Source organism: Gopherus evgoodei, chromosome 4, assembly GCF_007399415.2.
Source record: "Gopherus evgoodei ecotype Sinaloan lineage chromosome 4, rGopEvg1_v1.p, whole genome shotgun sequence".
Taxonomy (NCBI): domain Eukaryota; kingdom Metazoa; phylum Chordata; order Testudines; family Testudinidae; genus Gopherus; species Gopherus evgoodei.
Window position 1 is genome coordinate 67,152,789 of NC_044325.1, and position 18,970 is coordinate 67,171,758.

The 18,970-nt window shown below is 42.7% G+C and overlaps 1 protein-coding gene across 4 annotated transcripts in view; it reads right to left on the reverse strand.

Annotated features, from left to right (window-relative positions):
- TTBK2 (tau tubulin kinase 2) overlaps positions 1-18,970 on the reverse strand; it is a 215,266-nt gene that overhangs the window by 152,637 nt on the left and 43,659 nt on the right. For all 4 annotated transcript variants that reach the window (XM_030559596.1, XM_030559595.1, XM_030559593.1 and 1 more), the window contains exons 2-3: positions 11,909-12,068; positions 2,230-2,377 (exon numbers count right to left, since the gene is read on the reverse strand). In XM_030559596.1, coding sequence (XP_030415456.1) covers positions 2,230-2,377; positions 11,909-11,977 — 217 coding nt within the window. In that variant the 5' untranslated portion in view covers positions 11,978-12,068. The remainder of the gene's footprint in view (positions 1-2,229; positions 2,378-11,908; positions 12,069-18,970) is intronic.

Below are 18,970 nucleotides of genomic sequence, written 5' to 3' on the forward strand. Positions count from 1 at the left end.
AACATTTTCTGTCATTTGTCTAATTTCCTGTCTGTCAAGCAAGAAGTAATCCTATCAACTTGGATCCAAAAAATGGTAATGTGTTTATATATTTATCCATAGTATGGATCCCTTATAGTAAAAAAAATTATAATGCTCTAACCTCTGGGTTAAAATTTGTAAGGGCACCTCCTTCTTCTCCTCTCTGTTTCTCAAAGTAGTACTGATCTGGCTTTGGCACCTAACTCTGTGACAGGGTTCGTAACTGTGAATTCTGAGTGGAGACAGGTACTTAACTTCCTCTGCATGGCAGGGTTTAGGCCAGGGGTGGGCAAACTTTTTGGCCTGAGGGCCACATTGAGGTTGTGAAACTGTATGGAGGGCCAAGTAGGGAAGGCTGTGCCTCCCCTAAGAGCCTGGCCCCCACCCCCTCCCACTACCCACGCCCCTCAGAACACCCGACCCATCCAAGCCCCCTGCTCCTTGTCCCCTGACCACCCCCTCCCAGGACCCCCTACCCCAACCACCACCACCTCCACCCAGCTCCCGGTTTCTTGACTTCCCCAACCCCTATCCACATTCCCACCCCCTGACAGGCCCCCCTGGACTCCCACACCTATCCAACTATCCCTTGCTTCCTCTTCCCTGACTGCCCCCTGGGACTCCCTGCCCCTTATCCAGCCCCCACACTCCCCGCCCCTTTACCATGCTGGTTGGAGACAGCCGCATAGCTGTGAGGGAGCTAGGACAGCAGGGGAGAGGTTGGGGGCAAGCCTCTCCAGCCGGGAGCTTAAGGGCCAGGCAGAACGGGTCCCGCAGCCGGATGTGGCCTGCGGGTCATAGTTTGTGCATCTCTTGTTTAGGCCAAACCTCTCTGCTTGTTATTTCCTACTGGCATGCTTAGGTGGCTCCCCAGTCAGCCTGCTGGCTTTTGTAGATACCATTCTTAGGTGCCTAATTCTCCCTTTCATTGTATCAAGAGCCTGGGCACCTAAGTTGGCATTCTGAATTCTACTAGCTGGATAGGTGCCTAAAAGATAGGGACTGCAACACTCAGTATTGCAGTGCCTAAATCCCCCTTGTGAATTCCACTCTTGGAATGAAATGGCCTATTAAAGTACTTGTATAATTGCATGAGCGTGCTTGGTGTATTAAATCTGTATGGAGCAGAGGCTGCTATTGCTCCTGCAATGTGACCCTGTCAGCAGATTGAATAACACCATATGTCTTGCAGTTTTTGTTTTGTCCAAACTAAGATTCTAAAAACAAACTATAAACAGCAAGAGAGATTGGCAGTTGTACAGATGAATATTGGAGCAGTCTCTAGTTCTGTTTTCTTACAGAAAATTGTATTGTTTAAAAAAATAAGATAATGTTTTAAACTTCACTGCTCTGAATAATAATAAAGAGAAGCCATTACCTTTCTCTCTGTACAAGTAGCCTGCTTTTGCCTTTAAAAAGTTTGAATGTTAAGCTAATGAGGTGATCTAATTATTGAACACACAAGAATCACCAGTCAATCAAACTACGTAGTTCTGAATGCTCAGCCAATTGAGCTCTAACTGGCTGACCATCCAAAAGTGCTTCAGAATTCTAAATATCATTACTTCTGTCTCTCTAACTAAAGTGGAAACAGCCATAAAGAATATAGATGTGCTCTAACCAGTATCACAGAATCCATTGAGAAACCCTCCCTTTGAGAAGACAGAAATTATGAAATACTGGTAAAAGTATTCCTGTGCTGGATGTCAGCTGGAGGCCCTCAACCAAAAAGAGGTAGACTTAAGCAAACGGTTTAAAAAACAAAACAAAAACAACACACACACATACAAACACACAACCCTGGGGCAGAGTCTCTAACAACAAAGAGACAAGATCCAGAAAGAAGCTAAAATTGCAGCTTAAGAGAACTTCCGCTTTCTAAAACAATTGAACCTTTCTGCTAATTTTCTCTTATCCTATTCAGATCATAAGAGCAGCTCCATCATAAGCTTCCACATACTGGAAGTGAATGATTTCCCTGCTCAGTATGCCAAGAACTAGAAGCTTCTCCTCACCATTGCTGAAAATCAATATACATGAAGGGCCAGATTCACCCTTACCTTGATTAGCCCCATTGAGTTCAATGGTACTACTTACAGAATAAGGAAAAGATAGCAGAATATGGACCCTAGTGACTGGGAATGCAGTTGTGGCTCTTAGCCACCTACCGTATGCTAGCTTTCTGGTATACCAAGGAAACCATCTTACCTTGCAGTTTCTTCAACACAGCCACTTCCATTTTCAGGACTTGCTTTGGTTGCTGAGCTGACTCGACCTTTAGTGCAACATTTTCCCGGGTGAGCAAGTCCAGAGCATCATAAATTTCTCCAAACCCCCCACCTCCTATCTTCCTCAACTGCATTAAAAAGAAGCATATAGGGGAGACAAAAAGACAAAGGAAACAAAATATATTAATATTTCTATAAATTGTTCTCCTAGTAGGAAACTATATCATGTTACTACCACTTTTTAACTAACACAATTTCACCTTTAGTGTGGGCAAGAGGAGTCATGTTTAAAAATGTTTTAGCTCATTGTGGTACCATAAGAGGACCCTAAGGTTAACAACTATCAGCTAAACCACCATGTCCCCTCCATCTACACTAGGTTTTACATAGTGTTTACCATCATGTTAGTTAAAATGTATTAGTAACATACTAAAATCTCCTAATATAGAGATGGCCAAAGAAAGGACTTCACAGTATACCCAATATATTCATTCCTCATATACTAAAATAGCATCTAAACCCCAAAACAAACAAAAAATTTCATATATCAATGTACAATGACATTTTTAAAAATATACCCTCTTTCTTCTTTAGGAATATATGCTTTGAGTGTACACACACTTATAATTTCCTTGGGTCTCTGAACAGAACCAGCGTAGCATTCTTAATTGTGTGCAATAACCTTTGCATAATAGCTAAAAATAAAACTACCACAATTTAGAAAAGATCTTTAAATTTGACTTTTCACTACTGCTCACAGTACTTTCATCCCCTAATTCCACTCATATTAACATAAGGCATATTACAAAAATTTCAACAATACACTACAACAACAACAACAATACAAAATCTCATAAAGAACATAAGAATGGCCATACTGGGTCAGACCAAGCTATCTAGACCAGTATGCGCTCTTCCAACAGTGAATGGTGCCAGATGCTTCAAAGGGAGTGAACAGAATGGAGCAATCTATCAAGTGATCCATCCCCTGTTGTCCAGCCCCAGCTTCTGGCAGGCAGAGGTTTAGGGGCACCCAGAGCATTGAGTTGCATCCATGATCATCTTGGCTACTAGTCATTGATGGACCTATCTTCCAGGAATCTAACTAATTCTTTTTTGAACACAACATCTCCTGGCAACAAGTACCCCATGTTGACTGTTCATTGTGTGAAAGTATTTCCTTATGTTTGTTTTACACCCGCTGCCTATTAATTTCATTGGATCCCTGGTTCTTGTGTTATATGAAGAGATAAACAACACTTTCTTATTTACTTTCACCACATCATTCAGGATTTTATTGACCTCTATCATATTCCTCCCCTCAGTCATCTCTTTTCCAAGCTGAACAGTCCCAGTCTTTTAAATCTCTCCTCATATGGAAGCTGTTCCAAACCCCCAATGATTTTTGTTGCCCTTCTCTGTACCTTTTCCAATTTTAATATACCTTTTTTTTTAAAATGGGGCAATCAGAACTGCATGAAGTTTTCAAGGGATGGGTGTACAGATTTACATAATAGCATTATAATACCAGCATTAGGAGGAAGTAACAAGAAATGTCACAGAACATTTAGCTGTAACATTATATGTTCAGAGACAGTATTAGAGGGTAGCCTTTCGGCCCCTGTTTTGGGGTTCACAATGGGCAAGTCTGTTCTTTGGTATGGTAAAAATTAGATTTGTTTCAGCCAGTGATTTAATTGATTTTGTACAACTATCTCCTTCCACCCCTACCGTTCCAAAGCTGTTAAAGTAGGAATGCAGTGAAGAAGGGTGCAGAGCCGGGGGAGTGGGTGTAGGAGAAGGGGTCACATTAAGAAATATACCCTATTACATTTGCTCTGAAAGGGCTGTCATCATTTTCTAAGCACTATTTGCTGGGGTCACCTGACTACATTACCCTGAATGCCATCTAAAGTATTCTGCAAATCTGGAAATCATCCAGCTAGAAATCCAGTCAGCACATTAGCCTCTCTTTAGGATTTGAAGATGGATCTAACAAGATCTACTGTATGTGATTAACCCGATGGTGAAGGGCAGAATAATTTTTTTAAATAACTTCAGTTCCTACTAAGAAGGAAGAATCTGATGATATATGAAATATGATTTATTCATAAATTTTACTTTTATTTTTTAGCTCATATACTGTAGCACCCCACCCCAATACATCTGTCTGTATCAAGTATCAAAAAATGAGGACATGGAATGCCAAATATGGAGTTTCTGGGAGTTTCACATCACAGCACCTTTCAGAAGACAGGTTTATTAAGTCACTTTTTTGCAGTCCATAGCAACTGTCTCCTTTACTATAAAGAATAAAGTACACCAAAATCTCCAGATAGGGACCTTCATAAGTCACATGAATCTTTATCAGATAAATAATTTATGTTCTTCTTTGCTAAGAGCATATATCATTTTGAGTAAAACATGTTACTGGTTGCCTGGGCTCTGGACAGTTTGCATACATTTATAATATGCCATAGCTTACTGAATAGAAGAAGCAGTTAATTTCTTTAAATAACGAGGGTACTCCTAAGTCAGTGGCTTGAATATGACCTGCAAAGGGTTTGTTTAAAAAACAAAAACAAAAAAAACCACACACATACACACACACGCACACACAAAACTGAGTTTGGACTATTTTTCAGACGAATAAAAGTGGCATGAAATATTGAAAACTGAGCATTTTGGAAGGGAAAAGATTTTTAGCCAGACTGTTCATAACTATTTTAACACCTTTTTAACTTCAACACCAAGTTAACATTAGGAGGAAAAAAAAAGTCTATTAAAGGGACACTGTCACCTTGAAATAAAAAAAAACAAATCAACATCATATCTGTACCTACTATGATTACAAGAACCCCCCCCAAAAAATGCAAACAAATATTTTCTGTTTTCCCACTTTATTTTATTCATTTGACAGTGCTTTGTATTTAGTCAATTGGTTTCTCACTTGTTCTCCCTTGCAGAAAGACCCCGTATAATCATCAGCAGAGTAAAAAAAAACCCTTAAATATAAGGAGTTATACACACACACACACAAATCGGGACATAACGGTGCTCTGAGACATCGGAAACTTTTAAAAATGTCAATGTCCCTTTAATGATTCAACACCCCTTTCTTTTTCATTTAAAATGTTAGAGTACACAATGTATAGTAATTCCTCACTTAAAGTCATCCCAGTTAACGTTGTTTCACTGTTACGTTACTGATCAATTAGGGAACATGCTTGTTTAAAGTTGCACAATGCTCCCTTATAAAGTTGTTTGGCAGCTGCCTGCTTTGTCCACTGCTTTCAGGAAGAGCAGCCCGTTGCAGCTAGCTGGTGGGGGCTTGGAACCAGGGCTGGTGGTGGTTTGTCTGGTGAAAAAAATTTCCCTGGAACCTAGCCCTTCCCCACCCCGCATTTACATTAATTCTAATGGGAAAATTGGATTCGCTTAACATTGTTTCGCTTAGTCGGATTTTCCAGGAAAATAACTACAATGTTAAGCCAGGAGTTACTGTATACTCATATGCATGACGTATGTGCATACATGAAACGCGTATGCATAAGAGCCTTTGTGGGGGAGGCAGAAGATGAGGAAGGACTAAAGAGAAGACCAAACCTGATACTTTAAAGGTGAAAAAAAAACAACCCAGTTATTCAGAAAATAAAAGACAAGTCCAATTTTAAAAAAAGAAGTCCTTTACAGGTCACTTTTAAGATGGAAATGATAAAGACTAAAGATCAAACTAATAACAAAAGGGCAAGGTAAAAAGAAGGAAGATAGAGCACACAGCACAAAATCATGATCCAATGGCTGAAAGTTAAAGCTAGACAAATTCAGACTGGAAGTAAGGCAGAAATTTATGACAGTGAAAATATTTAACCATTGAACAATTTTAATTTGTCAATTTTAATTTGGGGTGTCAGGCGTCTGTGGAAGCATCAGATGGAGAAGCATTTCCACTTTTGCAGGTAAGTTTTCCGAGTGGAGTCTCTTCTACTGTGCAGGACGACGTACTGGACCTGCCCCGAGCAGGCTAATTCATGGGATTGAAACCATGAAGGAACCAAGCCATCAGATGGAGTTTCTGGAGCTGTGGATGAAGAAGCTGATCGCAGTTCTGGGAGAGGAGATCTGGTCTGTCGGGGAGAGTCCTTGGAGGACGGATGGACATGTGTAGCAGGTAAGGATACCATTTCTGTCTGGGCCAAGCTGGGGAAATAAGTATGACCCAGGCCTTGTCCACTGTGATCTTGCATAGAACCCTGTGTATCTGTGAAATCAGTGTAACAGCCTACACGAGGGAATTGTTCCAAGGAATGAGGAATGCCCATCCCTTAGAGATGCATTCCTGAGACCCGCTCTGGAGCAAAAGAGATGGCATTTGTGGTTTTGAGGAGTAGCAATCAGGTCTATCAATGGAGTGTCCCAATAGAAGAAGAGCTGTCGGAGTATCATGGGATGTAATTCCCATTCGTGTTCCTCGGAGAAGTGTCTGCTGAGTGTGTCAGCAGTAGTGTTGTGACACCCAGGCAGGTAGGAAGCAGTGATTTCTATGTGATGTTGTATGCACCAATTCCATAGTCGGATGGCTTCTGTGCCTGGGGAGTGAGATTGTGCTCCCCTCTGCCTACTGATGTAAATCATACATGTTATATTGTCCGTCAGAACTTGGATGGACTTGTTCTTTACAGTGGGAAGAAAGTGAAGGCAAGCGTACCTGACGGCTCTGAGTTCTAGAAGACCGATGTGTAGACACTTGTCTGATAGGAACCAGTGGCCCTGTACCTTGTGGTTGTTCCCCAACCTATCAGGGAAGCGTCCGAGCTGAGCATGAGTACTGGGGGGTGTGGATGAAGGGAACACCCACGCATAAGTTTTCTGTTTTGTCCACCAACATAGGTAGGCCAATATGCTTGGTGGTGGAGTCAGTGTTATGCAGAAACTGTGTGTGCTGGGTTTGTAGCTGGAGTTGAGCCAACCCTGAAGGCATCTCATGTGCAGCCTGGCATATTTCATCATGAAGGTGGTGGCTGCCATGTGACCAAGAAGCTGTAGGCAAATCCGTGCCTGTATTCTGGGGCTAACCGAGATCGTGCGTATGAGATGTATAATAGTGAGGAAAAGATGGTTACTTACCTCTCGTAACTGTTGTTCTTCGAGATGTGTTGTTCATGTCCATTACAATTAGGTATGCACGTGCTACATGCATGGATGTCAGAAACTTTTTCCCTCAGCAGCTCCCATCGGGATGGCAAGTGAGCCACATAGAGTGGCACCATTATGGCAGTGTATATATTACCCTGCCGGCCCGACCTCCCTTCGGTTCCTTCTTGCCATTGACTCCGACAGAGGGGAAGGGGGGGGGATTGTAATGCATGTGAACACCACATCTCAAAGAACAACAGTTACAAGATGTAAGTAACCATCTTTTCTTCAAGTGATTGTTTATGTCCATTCCAATTAGATGACTTCCAAGCTTACTACTGGAGGCAGTAAGAGTCATGGACCAATTGATCGAAGAATAGCTCTGCCAATCGCCATATCATCTCCGGCCTGTTGATTAACAGCACGGTGGGCTGTAAATGTGTGCACTGAAAACCAGGTGGCTGCTTTACAGATCTCCTGGATGGGGATCTGAGCTAGAAAGGCTGTCAAAGATTCCTGTGCTCTGGTTGAATGGGCTATAATCGCTGGGGCTGGGACCTTGGCCAGCTCACAGCACATGCGAATGCAGTCTGTGATTCAGGACGATGTGTTTTGCACAGAGAGAGGCAGGCTCTTCTTTCTGTCAGCTACGGTGATGAACAATTGGGTCAACTTGATAAAAAGGTTTTGTGCGCTCTATGTAGAACGCCAAGGCTTTTCAGACATCCAGCATGTGTACGCTGCGGTGACTTGGGCTCATGTGGGGTTTTGGAAAGAACACAGGTAAGCAAATGTCCTGACCCATGTGGAATTGGGAGATCACCTTGGGGAGAAATTTGGAATGTGGTCTAAGCTGCACCTTGTCCTTATGAAACACCATGTAAGGTGGTTTGGAGGTGAGGGCTCTCAGCTCAGATACCCTCCTTGACAGTGAAATGGCTACCTGGAATGCCACCTTCCAAGAAAGCTAGGAGGGGCGAACAAGTGGCCAGGGGCTCAAACGGTGGGCTCATGAGTTTGGAGAGGACCAAGTTCAGGTTCCAGGTTGGGACTGGTGGGCGAGAACACAGGAATATCCTCTCCAGCCTTTTGAGGAATCGCCCCATGATGGGATTTGAAAACACTAAACCACTCAGACTCCCCTGGACAGAAAGCTGAAATGACCGCCAGGTATACTCTGATGAAGGAAAGGGATAGACCCTGTGGCTTAAGGTGTAGGAGGTATGTTGTCTTTAACTCCAGGCTCTCCATGTGAGCTGGGTTATTGTAAGTGGGATGGGGTAATAACTGCAACAGAAACAATTTGTATATCAGGGAGTAAAGACTTCAGGAAGATGCATTTCCTGCTTAAGGCAGGGGGTTGGTATGTACAGTAGTGGGAAAGGGGCCAGGTTGGAGGGGGGAATTAAGATAAAGGGCAGGGGCACAGCTGGAAAGATGTGCTGTAACAGGGCTGCTGGGGCCCAGCTGATGGGGGGGGATGGGAGAGGGGGAAGGAAGAGGAGGCTGGCTGGCTCAGTATGCAAATTGCAGGACATGATACGTATAAGATTACTAACTCCTACCAACAATATATCTTTGCCATTAATTTCCTATATTTTTGAACCAGAACAGAACTCACTAAGGCAGAGTTAAAATTTGTGTGGTGGTGTCATCCCCTTGCAGAAAGCTGAGTTGAGCAGAATTAAAATTTCTGAAAACCAGGAAATGCAGAGGTAAGGTTGGCCATGAAATTCAGGTTTTGCTTAACTCAACTTTTTGAAGTGGACAACACACTAACAAGCAACCTGAACTCTGAATTAACATAGGTTTTTGCTGCTGAATTACACACAAGTTTGTGACTACTCTGTGTGATCAAAAAGAGAAAATTCAGTCATAAAAAATTCTGATAAAATGTACTTCTACTGCAAATCTTTACCTAATTCCCAGATGTATCATTTTCTACATGTTTAGAGATACACAATGAATTATTTAAGGCAGCAAATTCTGGGATTTTCCAAAGGGAAAGAAAAGCATTGAACTGGGGACACTTTCCCTTCCCGTCCCCCAAAAAAAATCAGGAACAGCATTTATATTGCCATCATAAATGTAAAAACCAGGCTTCTCTCCACCTCCTGGAAGTACAATTTTTAAAAATTAAAAACTGCATTTGCACAGCAAAAAAAAGTCAGTTTCTAGTAGCCAAGTGAAGAATTCTACATCACAGGAAGTCTGGTAATTTTGAAATTTGCCCTCTACTGCCTTTTTCACTGGCACATTTTGCAGGGAAATCCTGAGTGCAAACAGTTTTAGCTGAATTTCCTACCCCAAAACATGAATATTAGCAACTACAGGGAGGAGTTGCCCACAAGAAACTTTAGGGCTTTAGGCAGTCCTGAACTCATAATTATATCTGTGTCACAGGATTGGCCTTTAAGAGGTGGGTCAGAGGCCCAGCCTACCTGTGGCAGGCTGAATGGATGGATCCAACCCAGCTTCACCTGGGGATTATTAACTAAGTAGCTTGAAAGCAGTTAAGTAAGGAGCTCCTGGGCCTAATCAAAGGCTTGGAAGCACTCCACTGTAGACAAGGCTCCTCAGAAGAAAGGAAGCTCTGGAGAAGAGGAGCTCTTAGAGAGATTAAGCCAGGCAGAAACTGTGCTCCAAAAGCAGGGACAGTGAGCAGATTACAAAACTCTCTAGGTCGGGTGGCCTGTGAGACACCCTAAACAAGCAGGGGAAATACTGCAAAAACTCTCTAGGACAGTGTTTTTCAAACTTTGGGTCACAACCGGCATGTCAGGCACTGGGTCGCTCTGGTCAGCACTGCCGACCGGGATGTTAAAAGTCCCATCGGTGCTGCTGTCCAGCTAAGGCAGGCTAGTGCCTACCTGTTTCAACACCACTCTGAGCCCTGGAAGCGACCAAGAGTGGGTCCAGCTTCTAGGCAGGGGGGCCACAGGGCTCCGCGCACTGCCCGAGCACTGGTTCTGCACTCCCATTGGCCAGGAACCACCAGGTAATGGGAACTGGGAGAGGGGCAGTGCACGTGGGCGAGAGTCGTGCAAAGCCACTTGCTCGGCTTCACCTAGGAGCCAGACCTGCTGTTGGCCGCTTCTGGGGCACACTGCAGTCTATGGTGCCAGGATAGGCAGGAAGCCTGTCTCTGCACCCCAGCTGCGCTGCTGACCAGGAGCTGCCAGAGGTAAGTCCGTGCCCCAACCCTGCACCCCAATCCCCAGCCCTGAGCCCCCCAAACCCAGAACCTCTTCCTGCACCCCAAACCCATCATCCACAGTCCCACCCCAGAGCCTACACCCCCAGCCTAGAGCCCTGACCCCCTCCCACACCCCAACCCCCTGCCCAGAGCCCCAGCCCACACACCCTGAACCCCTCATTCCCAGCCCCACCCTGAAGCCCTCACCCCTGCACCCCATCCCTCTGTGCCAGCCCTGAGCCCCCACATACACACCCCAAGCTCCTCATCCCCAGCTCCGTTGGGCGAGAGGCATCAATTTTCTTCAACAGGGTCCCCAGAAAAAAAGTTTGAAAACCACTGTTCTAGGAAGTGGAGAAGCCTGATGCCTTACAGCAGAAGGAGCTGCTGCTAGAGCCTAGATACTTCTGTTTTGGGACTGTTAAGTTTTGTCTGAGTTTTGAAATAAGACCTTATAAAACCACCATACAAGTGTTCCTTTCAGAAGGCTTTATTAAAGGGAGATATACTGCTGAAAAGTCCAGCATTTGGCTTCTCTTTGACTAGACAATTGAAGTGACCTCATTGTTGCCTCACCAAGGGGAAAATTGAGAAAGGACATACTCTTATAGAATATGATCTGATTTAAAACTACTGCTAGAGTTTCTACCTACATTAAATTGCTCTCTTTCTTAACAATACTTCTTTACAAATACAAATGTATTTGCTTTCCAAAGGTTGTGCCTTAGGCCCCATTTATACTGGGTTAACAATCCATGTTAGACAGAACTTGGTTATAAAACCAGAATCAGCCTTACTGAGATTTAAGGTACCTTTCCTAGTCAGTGTGGACTAGACACAGATTGTTGGAAATACTTTCAAATCCATCATGAAAAAGTAACTATAAATTTATTATCACCTTCTGTGCTCAGTGACCATTTTAAAACTGCGCTAAAACAATTGAGGTAACCAAGTTCACTCAGGATTTAAACCTTTTTAACTGAGATCAGAATCTGGCCCTTTCGTCATAAATGTTTTTTTGCAGTTGGGTTTAAAAAAGTTTTTTCAGCTCCTAATCAACCAGTGAAAACCTCTTAAATCCATGCAAAACTGAACTTCATTTTAAAATGAGAACAGGTAATTCAATGCATTTTCCATTAGAGACTGGGGCTTTGTGATAGTGCAGTGTAAGCATTAGTGAAGAACTCCAATAAAAAGGAAGGGAAATCAGACTTAAGAGGAATTTGGTACAGGCAGATAAATATACATTTTGGTACTAAACAAAAACCACCTCAAAGTTTTGTTTTTTTTTTAAATAATTGAAGAAATGAAAGCAAGACATACTCACCACTTTCCATCTTTCTTTGACCAAGATTCCCACACTGAGGATGTCTGGCTGCTCCCCTCCCCCACTCATTGCAATCTCCAGATGTGGTGGAGCTGCTATGATGAGTCTCTGTCAGTACAGATCATCCAGCTCCCAGAGGTAGATTCCATTTAACCTGAGGCTAGAGAAACAAATAGCAGCACATCAGATGTCATTAATTAATGCAAGGGCCCCCTAAGCATTAGTTGTATTCCTAATCTAACAGACTTGAGCTAGGCCATTCTGATGTAGAAAAACTAAACTTAGAAAATTTCCAATTAATAGGCATTTGACTAAAAAAAATCTGTCCCCTCCCCCCTTTTTTTAAATGAGTTTCAGCCAGCTCTACTTGGAACTAACCCAAGTCTAGCTCTAAAATGATATTTAATGGACAGAAACCATTTTAAAGGAGCAAAGAGCCAAAAAAAATAGTTATATTCTGTAGCAATCAGAACACATTGGGAGTTTGAAACAGCTATAAGTCACCATTAAATGCAAAAAAATTGCATTTAAATGCAACTTTAACGTGCACAATTAAAAGTCACACACAAAAAATGGGGGAAATTAAAGAAGTTAAAATTAAAATTTAGAAGTCACGGTTCCTACACTGTTGGACATCATGTATATTACGCCTGGGGTGGGTGGGTGGCTCTGTGCGTGCATGTGTGTGTACACATTTATTATTTAACAGTACAAATTAAACTGCACATTTAGCCAGAAAAATACAAATATGAAAAAATTCTAAACATGAACAAGGCAGCCAGTTTAATTTATGAATTTACTGACTTTTGGTGATCTTATCTTAGATATAAATGCGATATCTTGGAGCCTAGTCCAATTCCCAATTAAATCAATGGCTCCCCATATGATTAACCATGATGAGCTAATACAGTGGTTCTCAAACTTTTGTACCGGTACCCCCTTTCACACGCCTCTGAGTACGACCCCCTTTATAAATTAAAACACACTTTTTTTTAATATTTAATACTATTATAAATGCTGGAGGTGAAGCAGGGTTTAGGGTGGAGGCTGACAGCTCACGACCCCCCACGTAATAACTTCATGACCCCCTGAGGGGTCCCAACCCCCAGTTTGAGAACCCCTGAGCTAATATGTTTTATAAGTTGATAAATTATGGGCTTGTCTACATAGTTATAGTATAATTATACCAGTTAACTCCCCCAGTGGACACACTTATTCCAGAATAAGAATCACATTTTTTTTTGTTTAGTTTAAACCCTTCCAAAGATCATCCATAAGCTAAAACAAAAAAGGCCCTCTTATATCAGAATAACTTTCAACATGGGGAGTTACAGCAATATAGATCTGTGGTTTAAATTCACACCTTAGCTTATACTAGTATTACTCACCTTTGTAGACACGCCCTCTGAGGCGAAAAATTATGTTTACAATTTTTAAGCACAGCCTATTTTCTAATCTAAATTTGCCACTCCTATATATTTTTAGGATTGTTAGGACTGAATAACTTCAAAAAAGATCTCACAAAACGAAGTGACTGGGCAACAAAATGGCAAATGGAATTTAATGTGAATAACTCTAAAGTAATGCACATTGGAAAAAATAACCCCAACTATACATACAATATGATAGGGGGCTAAGTCAGCTACAACTAATCAGGAGAGAGAGATTTTGGAGTCATCATGGATACTTCTCTGAAGATGTACACTCAGTGTGCAGTAGCAGTCAAAAAAGCAAACAGGAAGTTAGGAATCATTAAAAAAAGGGATGGAGAATATCTTATTGCCATTATATAAATCCATGGTACACCCACATCCTGAATACTGCATATAGATGTGGTCTCCTCATCTCAAAAAAGATATACTAGCATTAGAAAAGGTTCAGAGAAGGGCAACTAAAATGGTTAGGGGTTTGGAATGGGTCCCATATGAGGAGAGCTTAAAGAGGCTAGGACTTTTCAACTTGGAAAAGAGGAGACCAAGGGGGGATATGACAGAAATATAAAATCATGAGTGGTGTGGAGAAAGTGAATAAGCGAAAGTCATATTATGGGAACAAGTAAATAAGAACTAGGGGCCACCAAATGAAATTAATGCACAGCAGGTTTAAAACAAATAAAAGGAAGTTCTCCTTCACACAGTGCGCAGTCAACTTGTGGAACTCTTTCCCTGAGGAGGTTGGAAAGGCTAGGACTATAACAGGGTTTAAAAGAGAACTAGAAAAATGTATGGAGGTTAAGTCCATTAATGGCTATTAGCCATGATGGGCAAGGAATGGTGTTTCTAACCTCTTGTTTGTTAGAGGGTAGAGATGAATGGCAGGAGAGAGATCACTTGATCATTACCTGTTAGGTTCACTCCCTCTGGGCCACCTGGCATTGGCCACTGTAGGCAGACAGGATACTGGGCTGGATGGACCTTTGGTCTGACCCAGTATGGTCATTCTTATGTTCTAAACACATAATGTTGTTGTGCACATTTAACTTCTCAGTATTTGTTTGAGGTTTTGATTTTTTGTTTGTTCTTAACAGAACAATGGTAATGTTCCCAATTAGACTTTGAGGTTAACTCCTCATTCAGATGAATGGGCAAGTGAGCACCAGTTCCCATATTTGCTACTACTATGCTTTGGCAAGAGAATTTTTTTCAAAGGTTACAGAAAAAAGATGGAATTTTTTAAACCCCTTCCCTGTTGATTACAGCTTAGAATTTTACTCCTGGGGGAATTCTGCACCACTATGCGTGGGCAGAATTCATGTGCCACAGAGATTTCTTTGCTTCCCTGCAGAAAAATGATTTTCTGACAGGGAAGCAAAGAGAAGCAGCAAAAGCAGTTACGCACCACTCCCTAGCTGTGCAGGTACATTGTTTCAGGCACCCGGAGCAGTCGGTGGTGAGGTAAATCACTGTAGGACTGGGGACACCCCAGCCAGTGTCTCCTACCCTGAGCCGGTATCAGCTGCTAGTCCTGGATGGGCTGGAGGCAGGAGAGGACGGGACTTCCTCTTCCCCTACAAGGAGTGGCTGGGGCTGTGTCAGAACCACCCCAAGAAACCTCCCCCAGCTGCAGGAAGCTCAGCATCCTTCCCTGCTTCCTGCCCCCATCACTCCTCAGCTGCAGGGGAAGGAGTCATTGTGCAGGGGAGCTGCTCACCTATCCGCCCAACCTCCGTGCATCCAGACCTCCCATATCCAGATACTCCCACCAAGCCTCATTCCATACACCCAGAACCCCCTCGCTCTCCATACCCAAACCCCACCCCACTGAATCTTAACCCCTGCTTCTGGAACCCCCTTGCACCCAGACCTCCTGTCTCCAGATCCCCACCCTGACAAGCCCCACCCCCCTGCACCCCTACATTCAGACCCTCATACCACTGACCCCCAACTAGTTGCACCCAAGCCCGACTCCCCCAGCACCCAGACCCACCAGCTGAGACCCCCACAACCAGACCCCTCTGCTGAACCCCAACCAATTTCACCTGGAAGCTCCTCCAGAGTCCCACCGCCCCTGCATCTGGAACCTCCCCCTCCACCCCCAATAAGCCTCTGTGCATCCAGATCCCCACACGCAACCCCCTCACTGAGCTGCCTGCACCCAGATTGTCCCACACAGAATCCTCCCACCCCACCCCTGGATCCTCCCCCACACTGAGCCCTTCCACATTTGGATCCTGCCTGGTTGAGCCTGTCTGCCCCACACCTGGTGTGCCTAGTGCAGAGAGACAGGGCTCCAGGGTGTTTCTGGGGCACGCCCAGGCCTTGTGCTGTGTCATAGTCAGGTGCAGCCTCACCACTGAGTTTGTGTCCTGGGGTGGGGAGGCTGCAGTGTGATCTCCCACCTTCATACAATCAGTTGCATGTACTCCCCATTGCCATGCTGGAGCCTGCATTTATTTATTGACAAATAAAACTTGCAGAATTTTAAAATATTGTGCATAGAATTTTTATTTTTTTGGCACAGAATGCCCCCAGGATTAAGAATTTGCACAACTCAGCAAAAATTGTGAAGACATAGACCCTCAAAACATATAATGGAAGTTTTTTTTCCACCCACATCTATAATTTCATCCTTTCCCAATTTGTGAGACTGGTTTTCTTGGTAAGTAATTGTATGCGTGTTTTTAAAAGTTTGTTACAATCTCCCTGATTCAGCTGGTCTTTTCAACAGCCCCAGTAGCCTTGTCTACATTAGGAACCTTCTACAAAAATTTTCTACCACTGCTAAAATGTTTTCAACTGTACTTGTACAAGCAACCTTGAGACCCTAGCAGAGAGCTTTTTGCTTTCAGCTGTGTCAGTTAAACCTACTCTAAACAAGTCTAAGGCTTTGTCTACGCTGGAAAGTTAGTCTGGATTAACAAAAAGTATGAATTCAAACAGGAATAAGTCCCTGTGCGGATGCTCTCGCTCAGAATAAAAGTAGTCTTAATTTTGTTTAATTTAATTCAAGTGAATTAAGATAAAACGAATGAAGGCTACTTTTATTCAGGAGTATCCCCCACAGTGATTTAATCTGGTATTATTACACCCATAGAGTAATGCCAGTAAATTCTCTAACCCCCATTAGAAAAGATCATACTGAAGCTATGCTGAAAATGGATGCAAGAGCCAGAGTCTCATTTGTTCCAGGCTCCAATGTTATTAACCAATGCTACAAACAATGGACTTTTTTTTTTTTTTAAATAAAGCTCCATAATGTAGACAAGGATTAAAACAGGTCAGGGCTAGGCAGACAGAACGTGTAATAATGTCATAAAAAGGGCAGCGCTCCATTAAGTTCTTCTCAAATTAGATGCCCACTGAGCATTCTCAGTGATTTTTCATTAACTTAAATCTTTATTCTTCCCCCTCCAACACACAAAGCAAAGTAAATTATCCTTACTACGTAACATACCCATGCCCGGTTTGAGGCTTCAGTTTTGCTGTCTGCCCTGTTCAGAAAGGTGTAGTTCAAATTTCTTTACAATGGGGAAAGTATTCCATTCACTGTCCCAATAACCCAAACCCAGCAGAAAGTATTTTGCTCAAACTTGAAAATAAAAATTACTACTGGACAGACACCAACCATGTCTGCCTAAAATTACTAAACTGTGAAATTAAGGTGTTATGAAGCAAGCAGTTTTACAGTTTATATCAATACTGCTATCAATCCTGATTGAATACCATATTTCAATTACAATTTATCATCACATGTATAATAATTAAGGCTACATTTACATCACGGAGATCATGGAAGTCACTAAGAACTCGCCATGCTGAATTACCCACGGCCAAATTGCTGCCGAAGACCCGGAGCTGCCTGTGGGAAACCTGTGCTGGAGGCACAAGGTAGCAGGCGCCCCCCAGAGGGCACAGGGAGGAGCATCACCTGGCTGCTACAAAAGGAGGACAGGGAGAGCAGGAGCTGCAGCCGCAAGATGCACACAGAGGAGCCCGATGACCCAGATGTGCTGGGAAGCACCAAGTGCTCCCCCACCAAGCTACGCTACTGTGTGACTTTTGCTAAAAATAACCATGACAAAAATCTTAGCCTTAATGATAATGAACCTTTGAGTGCTGAACTCTGTTCACTCTGGATCCTGACTGCATTTAATGCAGCATCATTAATTTGCATGAAATGCAGCCTCACCAATATGTACAGCCATAGAGCTATACATGGGACATCTTTATATTGCTGCAGACACATTTGGTGTTGCCATTGTATTTGACAGATCAGGAGTATTAAGTTGTCTATTTTATGGCCAACAGCAATAGAACTTTCTCCACATGTACAGAATACCTCAAAACTGTTTTGATAGGACTAATTCTATGGGCAAGAGGTCTCTTTTCAACAGATTTAATGATAAAGTAATAACTAAGGCCCTACCAAATTCACAGCCATGAAAAACAAACACCTCACAGACTGTGAAATCTGTATAGGATAAAAGCACACAAGATTTCACAGGGGACACCAGCGTTTCGCAAACTGGGGGTCCTGACCCAAAAGAGTTGCGGGGGAGAGCGAGTTTAAAGGTTATTTTAAGGGGGCTGTTGTATTGCCACTCTTACTTCTGCACTGCATTCAAAGCAGGGTGGCCGGAGAGTGGCAGCTTTTGGTCAGCATCCAGCTCTGAAGGTAGCATCCCACCAGCAGCAGCGCAGAAGTAAGGGTAGCAATACTGCTATTCCCCTACAATAACCTTGCGACCACCCCACAACTCCTTTTTGGGTCAGGACCCCTACAATTACAACACCATGAAATTTCAGATTTCAGTAGCTGAAATCATGAAATTAACAATTTTTAAAATCCTATGACCAAGAAACTGACCAAAATGGACTGTGAATTTGATAGGGCTCTAGTAATAACACTGTTCAGTATTAAAATTCTCTTGAAGTAAAGTAAGACCTGATAAATCTTTTAAGTGAATGAGCCAAATGCAGTGCAACATATGACTATGCAATGAACACCAATTTTCCTCTAACACACTATTTAGACTGCAGAATAAATTTAACTTGAGAATACATGAATTTGTACAAAAATGCAGTGTGCATAACCTCTTTGAATAAGGACTCAAGATTTCCATCCACCTTTTGTAACCAGAATTGCATTAGTCATTCCAAAAGGTAGGATATATGTCTTATACTTTAACCCTGAATTACAAGCCCTAATGGTTGTGAAGAAAACCTTCCAAATGAGAATAAAACATAATTAATGCAATCTTGTGTCTTCCTTTCTCAAGCTCACGGGTGCAAAAAGCTCCAACTGTCTCCTATTCAGCTGCCAAAACCTCCAGCTTCCCTTTTGGCAACTTCTGCATTACAGTTATGTTGTCACTACAAGAGTCTGTAGCACTTTCACAGTTTGAGGACAAAGTTATATAAATTAATGTTATTTTGATACTAAATTCAATGTAAAAAAAACAAACAAGAAAGCACAACATACACTTGAAGCAGCCACACAATTTCCAGTTTGAAATAGAATTCAGCAACAAAATGTTTTTACTTTGAAAATGCCAGGATGAGAACTACCTTACCTTCTGTAGCCTCCTCTTCCTGTAATCTGGTGGCCACTTGTGTTACTGAG